Source organism: Camellia sinensis, chromosome 13 (assembly GCF_055761805.1).
Source record: "Camellia sinensis isolate YWXY chromosome 13, ASM5576180v1, whole genome shotgun sequence".
In the NCBI taxonomy this organism is placed as follows: Eukaryota; Viridiplantae; Streptophyta; class Magnoliopsida; order Ericales; family Theaceae; genus Camellia; species Camellia sinensis.
The window spans coordinates 73,702,540-73,725,017 of record NC_138973.1 but is presented as its reverse complement, the minus strand read 5'-3'; the positions used below and the strand labels follow the sequence as shown (position 1 = coordinate 73,725,017).

The 22,478-nt window shown below is 34.5% G+C and overlaps 2 protein-coding genes across 16 annotated transcripts in view; both read right to left on the bottom strand.

Moving 5' to 3' along the window:
• Positions 1-2,456: 2,456 nt before the first annotated feature.
• Positions 2,457-22,478, bottom strand: part of LOC145788754 (mRNA-capping enzyme subunit alpha-like) — a 39,553-nt gene continuing 19,531 nt past the window's right edge. For 3 of the 15 annotated variants that reach the window (XM_082902527.1, XM_082902526.1, XM_082902524.1), the window contains exons 3-4: positions 21,669-21,831; positions 21,008-21,538 (exon numbers count right to left, since the gene is read on the bottom strand). In XM_082902527.1, coding sequence (XP_082758653.1) covers positions 21,365-21,538; positions 21,669-21,831 — 337 coding nt within the window. In that variant the 3' untranslated portion in view covers positions 21,008-21,364. Of the gene's footprint in view, positions 4,271-5,160; positions 5,273-19,870; positions 20,245-20,341; positions 20,654-21,007; positions 21,539-21,668; positions 21,832-22,478 lie in introns of those variants that run through there. The other 12 variants (XR_014349031.1, XR_014349034.1, XR_014349040.1 and 9 more) reach the window with 11 other exon arrangements.
• LOC114313926 (plastid lipid-associated protein 3, chloroplastic-like) lies at positions 7,189-19,826 on the bottom strand. Its single transcript, XM_082902523.1, has 7 exons — positions 19,462-19,826; positions 10,649-10,844; positions 9,336-9,871; positions 9,163-9,241; positions 8,898-8,969; positions 7,753-7,800; positions 7,189-7,453 (listed from the first exon to the last, which is right to left on the bottom strand). The coding sequence occupies exons 1-3, from the start codon at positions 19,500-19,502 to the stop codon at positions 9,560-9,562; spliced, it is 549 nt and encodes a 182-aa protein (XP_082758649.1). The 5' UTR covers positions 19,503-19,826; the 3' UTR covers positions 7,189-7,453; positions 7,753-7,800; positions 8,898-8,969; positions 9,163-9,241; positions 9,336-9,559.

The window sequence follows — 22,478 nt, the reverse complement described above, 5'->3', positions numbered from 1 at the left end:
TGCTCATGGAGCGCTACATATTTATGTTTCTCACTAATCATCATATACTATATAATGTCATGTTCTCCAATCACCTAACACAAAATTATAAATTTCACTATCTCCATCCATCACAAAACCCTTCAAATATTACATGACCGTATTTCAAGAGCACTCCTCCATTGCATGTGTGTTTTATGACCATACTTTCAAATTACAAATTTAATTAAAAGTGCACCAATCATGCTTTCACAACCAAAAGTCACAAATTAAAATTTATTTATTATTAGATCGATAGAATTGATGTTAGTACATAATATATGAAATAATTTGAGGGTGATACCATATGTATTGTAGGAATACTTAGGGTCCATAAAAAAATTAGGGGACATTTTACATACATATTAAAATTGTTTATAAGTTAATGAGGGAATAAAATAATTTTAAAAAACTTAGGGGGCATGGCCACGCTTCCTCTCCAAACTCCATGCATGTATATCAATAAGTTTGACCGTTGTGCTAGTTATACAGAATTAATTAAATTATAGTATAGAACACTGGAGCGGGATCACTGCTGTGCAATGTTTCCAGCTGTGCCGAAAAGGGTACAGTTTCGGTCCTTTTTTTTTTTCATGTTCACTATTTTTTTTGCGTGATAAATTACACTTTTTTTTATTTATTTTAAGGTTTAGAATTTAAGATTTAATTCTTAAGATTTATTTTTTTATTTTATTTTAAGGTTTAGGGTTTAAGATTTAATTCCTAAAATTATTTATTTTTTTAATTTTAGGGCTTAGGGTTTAAGATTTACGGTTTAATTCTTAAAATTTATTTTTATTTCATTTTAGGGTTTAGGGTTTAATTCTTAAAATTTATTTTTTTTTGTTTTAAGGTTTAGGGTTTTGGGTTTAATTCTTAAAATTTATTTTTTGTATTTTAGGGCTTAGGGTTTAGGGTTTAATTCTTAAAATTTATTTTTTTTATTTTAGGGTTTTGGGTTTAATTTTTAAAATATTATTTTTTTTTTTTATTTTAAAATTTAGGATTTAGGATTTAGAGTAAAGTATAATTTATCATGCCAAAAAATATAATGAGAACATGACAAAAAAAAAAAAGAAAAAAAAGTGCGGTTTGAAATCACAGTAGGAACGGCAACACGACAGGGACCCGCGTCCAACATTTATAATTTAATATCGAACACATCCCGCTCCTTGTCCAAATGTCGAATGTCCAATATGCGTGTTTGTTTTATTTTAGTATATCTTGTTTAATAATCTCTCACAAATATAGGGCTCATCTCAGCCTCATGAATTAGAGGTAGCTTGTTTGATTAAGGAATTGAGTGCCTTAATTTCCATGCTCATCCGTCCAAGCAACAATTACTAACAGTTATTTTCATTTGACATTGACGTTAAATTTTCTATTTAAGATAAATTTGATTTCTTTGGTAACAAATTAACCTCAAATAAAGTTAAATTATCTCAAATTTGTATGACTTCCTGTAATTAACCCCACAAAAAATAAAATAAAATTCAACCCATCCACTAATCTTGACTAAACAAACACCCAGTGACGGAATCAAGAAATTAAATCAGATAGGACACTTATTAATTATAACATTGAATATTTTTACAAAAATATTTTATATAAATTTTTACGATTAACTTTAAGAAAGATAAATATATATATATATATATATATATATTATTTGTAATTAGTATATCATGGACAATATATATATATATATATATATAAAAGAGGAAAGAAAAGAAGTCATGGATATAAGTTTTAAAATAAATTATATAATGATCAAATAATTATTTATCATTAAAGGAGTCAGGGATATTAGTTTGAATTTTTTAGTAAAAATTCAATATAATAGTAATACCTCGTCATCATTGACATATAATATCACCAACCAATAGTAAAGAAACACGTAGAGGATGAACTTTACATGTCAAATATAACTAATAATTTAATAAATTTCATATCTTTATTGAGATTAATTATAATTGTATGTCAATAATGACAGACATCACCATTGTATTAATATTTTCATAAATAATAATATAACTTATCTTAATATCTTTATTTTCAATAAAAAATAATCATTATTATTCTCATAATTTTAAAAATATCATTAATATTTCACTCTAAATAATATTTTTTAATTTTTTAATTTAAAACATTTTCTTTTAAAAAATTTTTAAAAAAAATTCCAAAACCCAAGGAGGACGTGACCCCCCCTAAATCCACCGCCACTGCAAACACTAGTGATTGACATCTCTAAAAGTTAAAACTCTAAATAAAACTCTTCTAAGCTGACACCTCAAAAAAAAAAAAATAATAATAATAAAGTCAAAACATCACATTACAGTAAAACACACCCCCATTAAAACTAATAGAGCTCATAAATTAAAACTCCAAAACATTTTTGCTAAACAAATTGCCACGGCTAGAGTTGGGTAACTAGCACCTTTGGAACAACAATTAACCCATTTTTATTTTAAGAGCATAAATCCAAAACAAGTTCACAATAAGCATCAATATCATGCCGTTCACCTTCGGTCTATCAAATTTGCGTTGGATTACTTCTCTCAACGCATCAAAAAAATAAAAACAAAAAATGGCGAGAGCGACTCATTCTTTGACGACTTAACAACATGGTTCACATTTACATTTGTAAAATTAAAAAACATAAAACAATATAATGATAACAATTACAGAATGGTATCAAAAGGACCACAAATCTCCCCAAGAGATCATCGGGCTTGATGCTGAAACGTAGGATTCTTACTTTGCGTAATAACAATGCGCTCAAACAAGCCCTCAGAGCCATCACGATTGGTTGCTCAACAAACATCCATTTCAACCCGCTTGCCCCTCCTAATAGGAGTGTGAATGATTCTGCCCCAGCCACTCCCAGGATCAGCACGAGTGTAAATGATTCTCAGTGATGGCATCTGTTTCTACAATATAAGAATCATGACATTGGAAAGTTCTCACCTTCATATTCGAATTGGTCCTCTATCAAGGTCATTAATGAAAAAAATAAATTTCTCAAAATACAGAATAATCACAACCACAAGAATATTCATATAGCATTACATCAAAGCTCAAAGAAGTGAAAAATAAATTTTGAAGAGTTGGTTAAATACCTACATTTAAATCAGCAGATTGTCTTGTACAAAAACATCTATGCAAACTGATTTGACCATCAAGTTATTGCAAGTTTATTTTTTGTATGTGTCACAAGCAGCACTGAGATATGTCATCCAACATACCCATGATGGGAAAAAAAGAGGAAGCATGCCATCCCATGATTGGTTATTTTTCCAAGATCCCAAAAGCAAGTTAAATAAGACTAACCCTGCAGTAAGGGACAACAAACCCCTCATGAAAAATTGCAAAAGTAAAAGTAGTTTGTGGGAAGATGCAGGAACCTGCATATTCATGCCTTCCGGTTCTGCCCTGTGCCTCAAATTACTAGACAATTTGCGGTCGTATCCACGATGTTTGGGGTCTATGTTACATGGGACCCGAGTAAAACTGTCAAGTAGGGTATTTGTAGTGTCAGGATTCATCTAATTCTCATGTATAAGAAAAGATGACACGACACAGGATTTCTTAATATTCTACTTTTATTTTTAGGATGAGAGTATTTACAAGGTGACACAGGATTTCATGCATTATGCGAAAGTTTATTCTAATGCATAATTATACGGTAAGCTTAAATTACTGCATGCTTGTTAAGTGAATGTTAAATTACACATGTTGGACATATATCAATAAAATGCCCCAGTGTCAAGTGCCCAGCACGGGTACTTCACACACTTAGAATAGTCCATGTAACATGATTTGGGGTTGCGGTCAAACCTAAAATAACATGATGTTAGAATGAAAACATTACAGCCTTTCCTCGATTGATGGTTTGCACTTCATTTGCCATGGAAGAGCTCAATCAGCTGCCACTATGCAAATGGAATTGCAGGTCCATTACTAACAGATCCCTTAGACAGTCTTCTCTTCTCTTCTCGCACACACGCACAGCAAGATCGAAAGAGAGGAGATCAAGACAGAGAGAATAAGATCGAAAGTTAGAGAGATCAAGATCCACAATTCCTACTACTAAGGATTCAACAAATCTAGATCTCGAACCCAATACATCGATGCAAGTATCTTAACCTTCTTCATCCATTTTGATTAGCCATGTCCGAGAGAGAGGAGGCGAATCCAACATAGATCCCACACCAGCCCCTGTGCCATATCGACACGGGTACTTCGCCACAAACTGCAGAGTCCATGTAACACAGATAGCAGTTATGGACATAAAATAAATAAGCAAATAAACCAAAACAAAGGTCAACTGGATTGAGTTCATGCTTAGTAGTAAGGTCACTAAAACTTCTCTCTAACTAAAACAAATGTGCTTCAAAAAAAATTATAAAAGAAACATACCAACAAAAGGTAATGGAGTAATACTTCTAAATTATAAACATAAATGGAGCTCTTAATTATTATTGCAAACTATTGCGTATCTAGAGGATGAACTCATCAAATCTCAAACTTAAGAATATGTAGAATCGGCAAAAAAGAGTCATTTTTATATTTTTAATCTACTATGTGAGATAAAATGATACTATATGTAACATACAACATCAAAAAAGTGTTTTATCACAATTACACAACAAATGATACATGTAAGATAGTGTTAAATACAAATATATGAGAATTGTCCAATGGAAAGTTATTAGCATGATATAGCTTGGGCAAGTCATGTAGACATTCCTCAATGCATACTATCCATCTTGAAGAATACTTTGTTTACATAATGAGAGATAACTGACAATTAATACTTCACATGTTTTCACTTTTTCCACACTCTACTATTTTGAAATGCTCAACTTGCTGATTAATATCAAGATATAGATTGATCCAACATCTATAGCCCCAGAAACAAATGCTGAGAAAGCCTCGCCCATGAAAAATACCCTTGAAGGATTAAAATAATAAATATAATAGGAATAAATTGACACTTCCCAAGGAAAAGGAAAAGACAAATTGACAGGAAATTTTAAACCATGAAACAAAGTAACAACTATGGACATTCTAGGTTTTTTTTTTTTTTTTTTTTTTTTTTTTGAATTATATTAACCAACAATGCAACCAAATCACAAATACCTTCAGCACATAAGCTTGCACATACTGAGACATGAAACGTGGATAGATCCCAAAGCTGGCGCACAATGGTAATTTTGTCCTGCGGTGATGCTATCTCTCCAAGCACATAGGACTTCACCCGGTAGCAACAAAAATTAAGCATTAATTAGCACAAATCAAGGTTGCATAAGATAGTTCTCGAGAGTAGTGGGTAGAGATAGCACTATCAAGTAAAAGCCCGTTACCATCAGTTTTATTTTAGAGCATAAGTAAAAGAAATACTATTTTAATAAGTTTTAGTATTGTATTATAATAAGCTCAAAAAATGGTGAGAAACCATTCCCTAGGAATTAGGCATTAGATTACAAGATAATGGCCAGAGGCAATAGTGAAGAGATGCGATACTGTAACAGTAGATGGAAGTGTTAAGAGACGGGATAAGTCTAGATTAACGTTGGTTAGCGTTGTAAATAGAAATATGGATTTACTAAATTTGACTAACGAAATGGCTTTTGATTGAACCGCGTGAAGAAGAAGGATTCATGTAGCCGATCCCATTTGATGGGACTTAAGGTTTGGTTTGGTTTGCTTCGGATCACTAAATTTACAATTTTGGAACGGAAGTGTACTATGTTTCAAAACGTGCACTCCAAAACGTAATTCCCTAGGATATTGGCATTTTTTTGGTAACACGGATTCGAGGAGTATCAATATTCGATACAAGCATGACTCCCTTCTAAAAGTATCCATGCTTCATAGGCCCGGACCAAAGACAATAACGAAGGAGAAAATAAAACTTACAACAATGACGAGGTCATGCTCAGTGTCAGATTTATTGATATTCTTAGCTAGCGATTGAATGCTATTATAGCTATAAATAAGTGGCAAATTCTTCAGATCTACAATAACCATTAATAAAAATATTAGAAATTTTCTTGACACAAACCGCTCCCTCCCTTGTTGACAACCAAAAAAAATGAAGAGTTGCAACAAAGTATAACCAATTCCATAAAGAATGAAAGTCAACATCTCAAGAAAACTGGAAGAAACTCAAATAAAAGTTGGAGCACAAAACACTGAGACATGCTATTTGCTATTGTAATTTGTATTACAACCCTAATAAATCTACTCATATAACAGCATGCATTACTTACCTAATTAGTAACACTATATTGTTTGTTAACTTCAATAATATGACAAATAATGTTTCAAATTGTCTGACCCAAAATAAGAAAACCAATGCCTAACAGTCGAGCTATGTTTCATATTCTGACTCACGAAATTGAATACTATTTCTGTACTCCATCCTGGTGTTTTCCCTTTCTAAATGGGAATAAAATTGATGTCTTCTATAAACATCCTGGTGGCATGGATTTGAATCATAAAACCAGTCTCTCTAGAAATGGGGGTAAGGTTACGTATATTTCGCCTTCCCCACACCACTTTAGCAAAAGCCTAGTGCACTGTTGCCCTTTATATATATATATATATATATAAACCTATTTTCTTGTGTACAAGAAGTTGAATAGAGCATTGAATATATACAAACTAATTTGAGCTTACAACACAACACCAAAGAGTTACTATTCTTCCATCAGAACAAAGGCCTAACAAAGCAACACTCAAGGCTACCTAAAAGATCATGTCCTATGATTCAAGTAAGTAGCTGTGATAAAGTTGCATGTTATAGAAGATTTTTGTAGCTGACCTAAGTATCACTACTAAAAAAATCACTTTTTGCGACCGCTATAAACCGTCGCAAATAATAAAAAACAGTCGCAAAAGACTTTTTGCGACGGCCCATGCGACAGCAAATGGGGGTCGCGAATATGGGGGTGGCAAATACTTTTTGCGACGGCAAAACAACGGTCGCAAATTATTTGCGACCACCTAAACTATTTATGGCGACCGCTATTTTGCCGTCGCAAAAAACAAAGAAAAACACTAACATGATCTTTGGCGACCATCTTGTTACCGTCGCAAAAAATTAAAAATAAAAACAAAAATAAATAAATGAAAGTGTAGCGTTAAGCACTCTAGGAATAACAATGACAAGAATTCAGACAGTATAACATTATAGTTTTATTAAACATTCTATTTGAGTCTCAAAATTTGAGCTACATGTAAAAGTTATTACAACTAAAAACTTGAAAAAAGTTCTTTTATGAAAAAAATACAATCCAGAACTGGCCAATCTTCTCATCAATTTTCTTGCTCGGGTGTTTCTCCACTCTATCAATGAACTGGCATAACACCTTGCACCCATATTCATCAAGATCTTTTCAGCAAACACTTCCACTAATGCTTTGGCAACCTATAATTGATGCCAACCAAAATGTCACAAGCAACAAAGATGAATTATTTCACTATAAAGGTGAGAGCAGAAGTCCTTCCAGATTCATGGGGTTAATTTTTGGAGCGCATGTGCATGTGCATGTGTAAGCAAGCACACACATAATTATTCTATGTCAGATGAACATAAGAAAGACTAGAAAATATAACCAAAATTCTGGTTATCAGAACAAAAACAAGTGAAACAAGAGGGATTGCGGGAACTATAATATGTATAATAGAACTACTAATGTAATCTAGTGCCAAATTAAAAAAACCAACCTTTATTGGGTTGATCCTCATTTGCCTCAGAAATTCCAAGTTATCAACCTGAAAGCTAAGGAACTTCCTGTCAATATAGCACGTAAGAGTAGAATCTCAAATGCATACTATAACTAAAATTACATAAGCTAATGTGCAGCTCACTACTAAAAAAAACACTTTTTGCGACCGTCACATGCCGTCGCAAATAATAAAAATACAGTCGCAAAAGACTTTTTGCGACGGCCCATGCGACCGCACATGAGGGACGCAAATGTGGGGGTGGCAAATACTTTTTGCGACGGCAAAACAACGGTCGCAAATAATTTGCGACTGCCCAAACTAGTTTTTGCGACAGCCATTTTGCTGTCGCAAAAAAATTTAAAAAATTAAAAGCACTTTTAGCGACCATTGTTTTGCTGTCACAAATAATTATTTATTAAAAAAAAATCATATATGGATTTCCTACAACAAAAAAATCAATTTCAACCACCAAACAATTTTTTGTAAATGAAAATAACAAAATTAACAAATTAATTAAATTTATAATATCCATTAACCATCCTTAAATACACTGTACAAAAAAATTCAAGTCTTCAAAAAAAAAAAAAAAGAAAAAAAGAGCAACATAATATTTGGCTCCCAACATCAACCGCTCGATCATATCAACTATTCCCTCAACAAAATCTGCAAAAACATAAATCAAACTTGACTTGAAAATTTAATGCACTCCAATGTGTTAGTTTAGCTTGAAAAAGACCTCTCTCTATGGCAGATCAGTGATTTGCAACAAGGGTTTCAATTACCTTGAAAGCAACTACAGGCTTAACTATGGGATCACTTAATCATGGCGTTCGAAATTATATAACATCTACCCATATGCATAATCATGTGCCTATATTCCAAATAGCAGAAAAATCAAGAGAAAACTCAGATAACCTTCCATATTGTGAATACATATGGTCCTAAATTTCAAGGACTAGAAATATAAAAGAAAAACTAACACAACTATCAATCAATTTTTTTTTTTTTTTTTTTTTTTTTTTTTTTTCCGCATAGTTTGAGATCATGAAACATTTGTTAAGTAACATTCTGAAAAGCACTGTAACACAGGCAAATAAATAGGAAAACGGAAAACAGGTAGAAAGTTTGAATTACAAACATACCTGCAGGGTCTGATGAATCAACAATAATTGCATCATACTTTCCTTTAGGTACATTCCGTAAAAATTCAACAGCTGCCACAAAAATGAAGAGAAGATCAACAAGAAAGTCTAGCTATATAATCAGCTATACAATTAGGGGCGCTAATTACGTAAAATTATTAATAACCTAGATTAATGGATCCATATAAAATGGATAATAAGATTTCATATGCACATATTCACTAAACTGCATGTAAAAAATAATTAGAACATCTTTTCCACATACCATCAGCAATATGCAGTTGCACACGAGGATCCTCAAAGCCAATAGCTAACTCTGGAAAAAAAAAAAACTTTTTACTAACCTATAAGCAAGAAGTTGCAGCAACATACTCGTTACATAACAAAGAACACAAATAATATCTAATCACATGAATGGGCACATCATTCACCACATACATCTATAACCATCTTATCAATCTCACAAATATCAATGAGCTCCACAGTATTGTGGCGAGAGATTTCACTAAGAACAAGATCAAGACAACTTGAATCTCTATTTTCTTCTTGTTGGTTCGAAAGAAAAGAAGTAATTCTTTAATCATGGATATACAAAAACACAACAACACAAACGGGTAATAATAAATATAAATATACCTATTTTAGAAATCACAATCCGTCGGTTACTGATATAGAAGAGGACTCCCTTCTTTAGCAAGGACAAAAAGGCCACCATCTCCTCTTGAGATGCGAAGATCCTTGTCGAGGTACGTAGTAAGAAGCCACGATTTTGTTCGCTCACCTGGAATGGGAACCTTAAGAGGAGACTGACCAGAAATAGTACGAGCTACATTCGCCACCACCTCTTGCAGAGGATTAAGAGCTTGCTGCACAGGAGACAAGTCGATTCTCTGCCCAAAAATATCAAGATACCCTGGCAAATCAATGCTCGACTTGACCTTTGGGGGCTGCACGATCCCTTCCTTAAATTCAACCTGCAAATTTGTGGACGTAATAGAAACATTTTAGAATCATTCTCCAATGCTAGATAATAATGTAGCTAAACAAATTGCCAAATTTTCCAATAATTCAAAATTAATGATATGCTTCAACACAGTCTAATGTGCATTCTCCCACCCATTTTCATTCCAGAATTTACCAGAGAATGTGTGCAAATTAAACTTTTCACCCTCCAATTTCACTTTGGTCCCTCATCTTCTAATTGCAACAATTAAGTCTTCATTAATTCAACTTGTGTCTCAATGTAGTCCTCCCAACACTCACAATTAAAAGTTTGAACATAAAGCAATAACGTGAGCACGTTTGGGCGCATTACAAGAAATTGTTTTATGAAAATTTACACTTCAAACTCTATTTTAGTCTCTCATGTTTAGACTTTCACTCAAATTTTGAAAGGTAGGGGTGACGGGAGGACCAAATTGAGACACAAGTTGAAGTCTGAGGACTTCATTACAATTAGAACGCAAGAGATCAACATGAAATTTAGGTGAAATTTGGAGGGTGAAAAATGTAATTTACCATTCTAATTATATAGTTCGTCCAAGCCTGTTACTTTCCATCAATTACGCATCACCCCTAAAAGATCTTTTGGGTTAGCCAACTATAGAATGTAATTGATTCCCATGCTCTAATCATAAATATGATTTTTCATTTTTATTCGTTATATCCATTTTCATTATGGGTGGGTCACCTGGTGAAGGAGCTGCGTGAAAAAATTACGTTCAATTGCTAATGCTTGTGATCAGGAGTACCTGTATTCTTGAAGGAGTTCGAACTTCAAAGCTGGCAATGGTATTGGAGGAAAAAGTGGCAAAAGGGCTGGAGAATGTGATATAGTTCTCTATCTCAAGGCTTCTAGTGTTAATTACTTGGCAAATCCTTTCAACCTTCAACAAAGGAGTGGTGCCTGCTGCCAGAAGAGGCAACAGCTCGGAAAATGCAGTGTACCTGATGGTTAGAACATAAAAATAAGGACCAATTTAAGTAAACCAACAAATAAAAAGTTTAAAAGCCACTTATATCAAGTTTCTATCTACAAATACAACATATTATTCTCCAGGCATCTGAATGAATAAACCAAATAAACACTTTCCAATTGTACAACATCATTTTGAAGGATGACATACTATGGGGGTGTTTGGGAAGAAAAATAATAGCCAAATTTAGGCTAAAAATCACAAAAAGACAAAATAGGCTAAAATAGCTAATAAGACAAAATATCACATCAAACCCATAATCATTTCACTTTTTCTCTCACAAACATCACATCCAACCACAAAAAAATCTAATTATCTTCCCAAACACAAAAATTTTAGCCTACTTAAAATAGCCAAAAACTAAAATAACCTACTAAAATAGCCACTTCCCAAACGAGGCCTATGTAAGACTATTTGGGTGCAGGTGAGTTAAAGCGTCAAACCTTCATAAATCTAATTCTTAAGATATTGGGATATGTATCCTAAAGTTGGAGATGGGCAGGGATACGCGTCATGGATACACAAATCTTGCATATTATATTCTTAGGTAAGGTGTTGTAAATTATAAAAAAATGTACTTGAAATTAGATAAGATTTTGATTTAGGAAAAATATAAAATTTCTATCTTTCATCCATGTGAAAGACTAGAAATGTTCTTTTACTAACAAATATGAGCTTCTTCTTCTCTAAACATTGTAAAAAATTAGAGAAGTGTCTCCATTGGGTATGCTTGTCGGACACATATCCACACTCTTATCCGTCTCAAAACTTTAGAGAAACTAGAAGAGTCCATGTGACACAGTTTTATTGAAGCCCAATCCCCCATACACTACCAAACATGCCCTGTGATACATGCCAGTAGCAGAAAGTATGCAAAGCACATCCTTACTAATTTAATACATTTTAGACAGCTCACTTCTTCCAGTTTCATTATGTCCCCAACTGCACTCCACTCAGGTTCAGATCTAGAAAGGATTGTCAATGCAAGTCCTTCCAGCTACCTCCTTATCTTTATACCCCATATGTAGATGAAGATTTTTTAGCCGTTTAACACTTCCTTCACTCTTAAAACCACCTTTATCCTTGATTTTTCATGCATTGACTATACCAAACCAAACCAAACCAAACCAAACGAAGCCTTAAGTCCCATCAAATGGGGTCGGCTACATGAATCCTTCTTCTCCACGCGGCCCTATCAAAAGCCATTTCATTAGTCAAATTAAGTAGATTCATATCTCTATTTATAACGCTAGTCAACGTTAATCTAGGCCTACCCCGTCCCCTAACACTTCCATCTACCGTTACAGCATCGCATCTCTTCACTACTGCCTCTGTTGGTCTCCGTTGAATATGACCAAACCATCTCAAACGATTCTCTCTCAACTTATCTTCTATCGGTGCTACTCCTACCCATTCCCGAATACACTCATTCCTAATCCTGTCCTGTCTAGTCTTACCACACATCCACCTTAGCATCCTCATCTCAGCCACACTCATCTTATCTACATGTTGTTTCTTAGTTGCCCAACACTCCGTCCCATACAACATAGCTGGTCTAATAGCCGTTCTATAAAACTTACCTTTTAGTTTAGTGGGTATTCGTTTATCGCACAATACCCCAGACGCACTTCTCCACTTACACCATCCCGCCTTAATCCTATGGGCCACATCTGCATCAATCTCTCCCCCTGTTGTGATAATCGACCCTAAATAACGAAAATGTTCACTCTTAGGCAGTTCTTGGTTCTCAATCTTCACTTCTCCTCTGTTTTCATTGTTACTGTTACTAAAATTTACACTCCATGTACTCTGTTTTAGTTCTGCTTATCCGAAATCCTTTAGATTCAAGAGCTTTTCTCCAGATCTCCAACTTTGTGTTAACTCCTTCTCTAGTCTCATCCACTAACACAATATCGTCTGCAAAAAGCATACACCATGGCACGTCATCCTGAATATTTATCGTCAACTCGTCCATAACTAAAGCAAAAAGATAAGGACTTAAGGTAGATCCTTGGTGTAACCCTACAGTGATAGGAAATTCATTCGTTTCTCCAGCTGGCGATCTAATAGTGGTCACCACCCCTTCATACATGTCCCTAATCACGTCAATGTAGCCTTTGGTCACCCCTTTCTTCTCTAACGCCCACCATATTATATCTCGGGGCACTCTGTCATATGCTTTCTCAAGGTCGATAAACACCATATGAATGTCTCTTTTCTTTTCTTTATACTTTTCTATTACTCTCCTCAAAAGATAGATCGCTTCCATTGTTGACCTACCAGGCATAAACCCAAATTGATTCTCTGACACCTCTGTTATGTCTCGCAATCGACGTTCTATCACCCTCTCCCACACTTTCATTATATGACACATTAGCTTGATTCCTCTATAGTTGTTACAATTCTGGACATCACCTTTATTCTTATAAATTGGCACGAAAATACTCTTCCTCCACTCATCTGGCATGTTCCTAGTCAACAAAATTTTGCTAAACAACCTAGTCAACCAAGCAACTCCCTTTTTACCCAAACACTTCCATGCTTCAATAGGGATATCATCAGGTCCTAAAGCCTTATTTGATTTCATCTTCTTAAGTGCAATCTCCACTTCAAAATTCCTAATCCTGCGATAGAACCTATAGTCTTGGTTTATCGTATTACTGATTATTTCTTCCCCTATTGTCGTACTTCCATGTTCCTCATTTAACAGTTTCTCAAAATAATTCTTCCATCTTTCCTTAATCTCATCGTCCTTCACCAATACCTTAGAATCCTCACTCTTGATGCACTTTACCTGATTAAAATCTCTTGTTTTCCTCTCCCGTATCTTAGCAAGTTTGTATACCCTCTTCTCTCCCTCCTTACTATCTAGTCTAGTGTATAGGTCATCATAAACTTTCAACTTAATCTCTCTCACTACTTTCTTGACCTCCTTATTAGCCAATCTATAGCTCTTAAGGTTTTCCTCAGTTCTATCCTTCTGCCACTTTTTAAAGCACTCTTTTTTTGCCTTAACTACCGCTTGGACCTCTTCCCTCCACCACCAAGTTTCCCTAGAGCTGGGTCCCGTTCCTTTCGACTCTCCAAGCACTTCCCTTGAGATTCTCCTCATACAATTGGCCATCGAATTCCACATAGTGTTAGCATCACCTTCTAAGTCCCAAGTACCTTCCTTATCCATTCGATTCTTAAATATTTCTAGTTTATCCCCTTTTAAGTCCCACCATCTCGTCTTACGACGCCCACCATCCTTCCTAACTTGGTATTGCCCTCTAAAACATAAATCTAGTATCAAAATCCTATGTTGAGAGACCAGACTCTCTCCAGGAATCACCTTACAATCATTGCATTTTAGGCAGTCTACTTTTCTCACTAAGAAATAATCTATTTGGCTCTTAACTAATCCACTCTTAAAGGTTATCAAATGCTCCTCCCTCTTCTTATACATAGTATTGGCCACCACCAAGTCAGAAGCCAACGCAAAATCTAAGATTCTCTCTCCAGCCTCATTTCTGTCACCAAAACCGTATCCACCATGCACCCTTTCATAACCTACTTTATCTATGCCCACATGGCCATTAAAATCTCCACCTATAACCAGGTTCTCTCTTACGGGTATCTCCTGTAAGATCTCATCCATTTGCTCCCAAAAATCCCTCTTAGTCTGATCATCTAACCCTACTTGAGGGGCGTAAGCGCTAATAATGTTCACTATATTCCCTCCAATAACTAATTTAACTAGCATAATCCTATCTCCTTTCCTAATGACCGCCACCACACTTTCCACAAGACCCTTGGCAATTATGATTCCTACCCCATTCCTGCGTCTATCCTTACCACTACAATAAAGTTTAAAACCAGTATCCTCTATTTCCCTAGCTTTCTCTCCCGTCCACTTAGTTTCTTGTATGCAAGCTATACTAACTCTCCTCCTAATCATAACATCTACCAATTCCATCGTCCTACCAGTTAAGGTTCCTATGTTCCAAGTGGCTATCCTAAACCTATAGTCTTGGACTAGCTTCTTTACCCGCGCTCGTCCAGAAAAACGCGGAAACCTTTGCCCATTTTTCACCGCACCCAGGCGTCGATGCGGCGCCCCTTGCTCACTTTTCGAAACACCCGGAGGCAGGCGCAACGCGTCACTTGAGGGGAACGACCTAGCATTTAAACGATTCAAAGTAGGATTCATTTTCATAAGGGATCCGAGCGGCTTTTTTACGTGTTGGCTGTCGGCTACCTAACACACAACCCTCCTCCTTAACCCGGGCTTGGGACCGGCGGAGTTGTTAACAACCCCGGCGGAGTTCATTGACTATACATTAAAAAAAAAAAAATGCATTTAACTTTATGCATTTTCCACTCAATGAATAAGGGTCACGAACATCATAATAATAGTTTACACTTTACACAACCAAAAAAAAAAAAAAAAAGAGGAGAGATCGCACCCCATAAGAACAAAATTACTTCTGGTTGTGTCCAATTCCAACTTCAAGTTCCATGAGAAAAACAGAAATGTGAACTTCTGAACACTTGATCCCCAACTCTATTTTCCAGTATTACTACTTTTATCTCTTATCAACAAAATTTTAGTAATGTTCTTCATACTCAAATACAGATGCACAATTTTGGAACAACGAGATTAGATATTTAGATTGGAGAATTGAGCTAGAAATTTGGGGCTTAAAGCTCATATGTTTTGGGTGAGCAGACTGGGGGAACTATTCAGAGGTTGATAATATGTTGATATAATACACCAAATCAATATATTTAATCTATTACTGGTAATTCATCCAATGAATTAATCTGCCTATTAATTGTTGCTTGTATGATTCTACTGTTCCATTTAAATTTAAATCCACTCTTCCATATTGCTAAATGCCCATGCATTCTTCACAGATTATAATCTAGCCCCCCTCAATTACTCCCAACAGTTGCTCCTATCTCCCACCAGGCTTACTTTATTGTCTGTGCCATAAGCAAAGATTACCAGATTTACCAAAATCATCACTTCCCACCACACAATCAGGTGATTAGTATGTACAACATGTTCCCTACTGAAACAACTTAATCTTTTGCAGCCCTGCTCCACCCAAAGAATTCGTGCAAAAAATCCACTGAGGGGTTGTTTGGGATGACCTAAATAAGTTCACTTTTTGTCTTTTTACGAAAAGATGTGCAGAAAAATAGAGAGATGATGTGATGGAAAAAAGATAAAAAGTGTGTACTTATTTGGGATAACCAAACTTGGCCTGAGTTTCACATGCTGACACCATTTATCAATTATTATTAAATTTCTCACATCTTCACCTTCATTTACACCATATCCAGTTCATACATCAAAAAAGGCAACTCATCCAAATTATCCTATTAAGCCTAATTACAGTCACCCATTGCTAAAAAGTCTAAAACCATTGATTCTAGAAACAAACAAGCCCAGGTAGTTATTGAAAAGCGACTGAAAAGTAACAAACTGATGAAGACATTCTTTGCAAATTTCATTTTATTTGAAAACAATTTATTCATTTATTTATTTATCTATTTCCTGTACTTAGCATAAATTGCCTTGTAAAAACAATGCTATTTTCACATCGAACAACAAATTTCAAGAAAAGGTTATGCTAACAGCTCTATGATTGTCATTTAAGGTGGAGATAATGAGAAAATAATCAGAATTCCAAATCAAACCACATATTCTTAAAGGAATTTCTATACACTTTTCAAAAGGCACATATTGAAAACCAGATCATACTTCTGAGCTTCATCAAACTAAATTGATATTGAAAACTGTAGAGAGAGCTAGAAATCAAAATTAAATGGAGCAACATAGAAATCACTACTGAGTTCTCCAATTAATGTTTATCATCTAAGTAAACCAGAATAAGAAAGTAAACTGTACCTGAGTGCAAACCATAGTAAAGGCCTCACACTGAGTAGGGTTCACTTTCCCCTGAAATAGAGTGCTCAAACAAAATAAGATTTATCAAGTGGAGGAATAGGACTTCAATCCTAAAGCAGTGTGCAAACTATTGTCTTAATCCAGCTTAACTTAAATTCTTTAGATTCTAAATTCTCTCTCCACAATTCTAGATTAAAGTTTACTCCTCTTATGTCATCAACTAAAACTATACTGTCTACAAATAATACGATATCCTCTTGAATGTTCCTAATGGATTCATTTATAACTAACGCAAAAAGAGATAAGGACTTAGTATTGATTTTTTGATGTCAACAACTTTACTGCATATTTTTTTTCTTTAAAAGGAGTTTGAAGCCATTATCACTTATCAATTGACTTCATAAAAAGTTAAATATTCATTTAACAACACAAAACATGTAATCAAACAGCATACTCATACAATTTGATCTGGCTTATAAGAGATCCCATTCTCTTCTGCTAATCAAATCACACTGAAAACAGAATCCTAAAATTGACATCCTTATTGGACATTCAAAACACAAAATAAATAAATAAATAAGAGCCTAATTAGGTATCCAAAACACAAAGCAAAGCACTAATTCAACATAAACAATAAACAATTCATCACAACCAACAACACGCAAGCCTAATTTATACTAAATTGAAGAAAAGAGACATCAATGGAATGGCCAAAAACCTAATAGCCTAAATTGAAGGATACATATGCTGAGGCAATGTGTACTTCTGAAGAGATTGATTAAGAAGGAAAATGAGAAAGAGATGATGATGATCCTATTATTACCTCTAATGAAAGCTTCAGCAGTGTTAGTTAACTCTCATCAAAGACCTCGTGCAAAACGAGTGAGAAAGAAAAATCCACGAAACATCAGTCAACAAACCCTCAGCTATTATTCCATCTTCTATTGATCTATAACACACTCAAAAATCCCCAAATTTGTCAAATTAAAATCAACAGTGACTCAATGCTTAACACAAAAACACACACGCACATATATATATATATACACATTTCGAGAGTAGAGATTTGAAGCAAAATTGCAAACCAAAGAAATATGAGATTGTCGGAGTCGAAGAGTTCAAGATCTTGAGGAAGTTGAGGACGTCTACTTCGATTCTTGCTCGGACCTCAACAGAATAAATTCAATTTCAAACATTGATATTCACAACATATACATAATATATAGAGGTACATATACATGTGTAGTAGAGGTGCTAATTTGAGAAGATCAAAGGAGAGAGAGCACGAGATTGAGAGAAAGAGAGAAAGAGAGAAAGCGAGATTGAGGGGGAGAGAGAGAGAGAGAGAGAGAGATTCATACCAGTCGTATTACTGTGAGATCGATAGAGAGAGAGAGCGAGAGAGAGAACAATCGGTGTTTGTGGAGGGGCTAGGGCAAGTATAAAGAAAAAGGGAAAATAAATAGAAGAAAATAAAGGGGTAAATTGATTATTTGCGACGGCTAATCAGATGGTCGCAAATTATATAGTAGCAAAAGGTCAGTTTTCTAGTTGTGGTATGTATATAGCTTCGCTAGAATGTATAAATATCTGGCTAATCTAAAATTTGTCTATAGAATTTTACTAGCACGTGACAGGTACTAGTGGAGTTGTCAAAAAATAAAAATAAATAAACAAAAGGGAAAAAAAAATTAAATAACTACTGGTATGACCATCATCAAGACAATCATTCTTGAATTTGACCCGCTTCTAGTAATTGATCAATAAGGGAATTTGAATTTTGCTACTTAGATGGATCGAAAAAATTTAATGTTAAATTTGATAATAGCTAAGCTGTAAAATCTATGAAGTCCAAATGTGGAACAAGTGTTAGTATAGTAAATGATGGTCATGAATCACCACAGCTGAACTCAATCTGCAAGTGGCAATTAAACAAAGACTTATAGATGCAACCAAGTTTAAAAAGCAACAAATTCAAAAGGCTTTGATTTCATGTTAGGCAAGAAGTCTGTGTTACCATTGATGGGGATAAAGGCAGCTGCACTAAAATATTGTATAGACTAACAATAGTGCCTATTGCTATCACTTTTGGAATCAAATTTTCAGTAAACATGGCCACTATTTTTTGGGTCAATCAGCATACAGAACTTGGCTCTCTCTTGGTATTCGGTTCATAGGCCTGCAGCCCAATCAAATTTTCAAGGCCTCTTGAGGTGTCATTTAGATGAGCCAAGCCCCTAAAAAATGAAGGATTATAACTCCAGTCTTATCTCATTCGTATTTTGAATAAGATTCTAGCATAACAAAGAAAAAAATTGTGATATAAATTAAAATTCCATTGTGTGACAACCTGTACTCAGATAATTATAACTACTCATTAAAATGTATGGATCAAGACAATGATTGTCTGAACTCATTCCACAGCAAATGATATACCCTTTATGCATATGCATGTTACTTGCTTTCTAGGTAAATGATGTCCCTGAAGAAAACCCATTTGCAATTGAATCAGATTACAGTCTGAAGAAAGCCCATTTGCAGTACCAGATTTGGTCCATATGATATGCTCTAGGGATAAATTTCAGACCTAATACGACATAATACATGGGGAAATATAGTGATATCCTTCAAGAACTTCATACACAGCAAATATCATAAATACATGCAGAAATATAGTAGAGTGGCATACCTATTCATTTTCTTTTGAAGCTTGCTGCCCACTAGATGCATCTGACACCTACAATATGTTAGTATAATGTGTTAATAATTTCCATATGTATATATGCAAATTGATAAAACGTAAAATTCGTCAATTTGTAAGTATTGCACCTCTCTCAAGCTCATACTCCCAGCCATACCCTATGACTCTAAGAACAAAACACGTGCCGTTAGGTTCTTGATCATCGTAGTGAACCTAGACTCAACGTCTTGTGTCACACGCTGTGTGATCTCATCAATAAATCACATTTTTCAAATACATACTATCAACTGACTATGTTGCAAAATTCTTTTGACAAAGCAATTGGGAATTTCCAAAGTAAAACATTTTATTGTTCGCCACATCATTTTGGGTTTTGGGTTGGGGGGGGGGGGGGGGGGGGGGGGGATGGGTATGGAGCATTTTTCTATTTTCAAACACATAATATCACCTGAATATGTTCTTGTGCATAGTAATTAATATTTCCAAAATAAAATAGTGCAAAATCACTTTTCTTGACACACATTTCCTATGCACTGAACATTCCCGTGTTCGTAACTGATATTTCAAAAGTAAAAGAATGCAAAAATCACATTGTTTGAACAGTATCATATTATATTTAAAGTTCCAGATTTATTTTTTTAATAAAGCTACCAAAAAATAATCCTTAAGAACCTGGAATATAAGACCATCTGCTGCATGTGAAAGTCTTGGAATAAATTCCTTTAAAAGCTTAGTAACTGTAGACAGCAAATAAAAATTCTTCCTCCTCACCTGACAAAGCAAAATAAATAATCAATAAAAGAAAAGAATGCAATGATTGAAAATAGAATTGAGGGCAGTTAATGATCTCTTGTTCCCCCTTTCATACCCTGAATGACTCCAAGTCGTATCTGTAGTATGGATTTCTGCTCTTGTACAAAAAGTCACGCTCACTGTTTCGAGGTTTGATCATGATAAGATTCCATCTGTAACTGCCTCTGTAACTGACTCTGCATTTCCACAGTTCCCTCAGTCCAAGCTTCATCAGTTCACTCAGTCCAAGCCTCATCAGTCACAGCAGTAGCTCAACTGCATCTCAATAGTTTACTCATCAGTCACAGCAGCTCCCTACTGCATCAGAATCAGCATTGATATGTTGTCTATCACAGTCCTGTATTGATAGCAGTCCTCATTATAATATCTGTAACAGTTGTAAAGTTTGTTAATTAGTTAGAAGTGTTTGTTAGTGAATTAGTTAGTTAGTGTGTGTTAGTTATAAATATCATCTCTACTGTAATGTAATCATTGAGTGCAGAAAGTAATGAAACAAATCTTCATCTTCCACAGATCACTTCATTTTCAAGTATAATCCACCGTTCACTGAATGGTCGCTGTAATGATGTTCAAAGACCAAATTATTCACCACCAGACAATTTAGAACCAAATAAGAAAAGGAGGGGGAAAAAAGAAGAAAAAAGAAAACAGGAACATACAACCACACATTAACCTACTATGAGATTCTGCGGAGTTTAGAGAGAAGTTATCAGGGAAATAATACTAAAGGACCAACTGTTAAGTCTTTATAGCCTATAGACATCTGACATTGTTTAAAAACTTCAATGCGTACTTTTACATTTCAGAGAAGGCTAACTATTCTAAGATAAGCAGCAGTGAGGTGAAAACTGCTCTTACGAAAAGACTTATGGGAAAAAACAAACAAAACAAAAAAAAAAAAAAGTCAAAAAGACTAACTGAACTACTCTTTGAGAAGGAATGATGGATCCACCTGTTGCAGACCACATGCCTATGTTCTAGCATGGAGTAGAACTCCACATCAACATGTAATCAACAGATACTTGCAATTTAATAATATATGGGAGTAAAACTACATTATACAAGTAGAATAGCCTTTTCAATTGGTATAGCCACCATATATGATATGTCTAACATCCATAATAAACACTTGGTTAATTGCTATCAGATCATAAATAAGGTATCTTCTCTCCTGCTTTTGCGTCTTTGGCTCAATGTCAATTACCATCTCTCCATCAAGTAATGTATAGTGATGCGTCTTCTCAAATATACCCTGACAACAAACAACATACATGAAAAAGGCCATCTAACAATTTTTTTAATTTAATGAATTAATTGATTTATTTGGAAACCAAAAACATTCTTAGGATAGAGAATATGAATATGGCATATTGCATGATTACCTTATTTGTGCTTTTGCAAGGAAACCGCAACTCAACCTTTTGGAAACAAAAATTTCTATCAATCACGTAACACCCATCCCAAGTAATTAGCATCATATATCGTGTTCCATCAGCTTTCCATGTGGCATAGTAATATCGCTGCCTTAAAAGTTGTAAATTGTCCCTGAAAATTGAAAAACTAGTATGCAAACTTAAAATTTTGAAAATAATGAGACAAAAATAGATACTATAAAGGTAAAATAGAATTCAGTAGGGTACAATCCCCAACTCATCTAGGTAAAAGCAAAAATACACTAACTTCCACATCATCACTATTATTATGATTATTATGTCCCGGGACAAGAATAATGTGATTCCAAAAGCAAACTTATGTTAAGTTTTCAACCCTCTGGGCAACCAAACATAATTTATTATTTCAAAATCCTCATTAATTACTAAATTCATAAAGCATCAATTACACATTTTGTTCCTCCTTTTTCACTCTAACTGACTAATAAAGCAAATCTTCTTTCACGAATTAATACAGCATCAATCAGTCCTAAGTTGTCAACTGCACATTTCTCTTTTTTCTTTTACATTTCTACTATTATTTAGCATAACTTTCTTGTGAGCAACTTCTAACCATTTACTAATAATCATGGAGTCTAATGCCATAAAGTGAGAACTTGTTCATTTACTTAGAGAGTATGAGGCATAACTGCGATTTTTCTTTGTATGAATTTGAAAATGGTGAAATGAATTTTGAGATCATGCAGCTTACTTCATTTATTTTTTGGGGTTGGGGGTCTGAGAGATGTTGGAGGAGTTGTG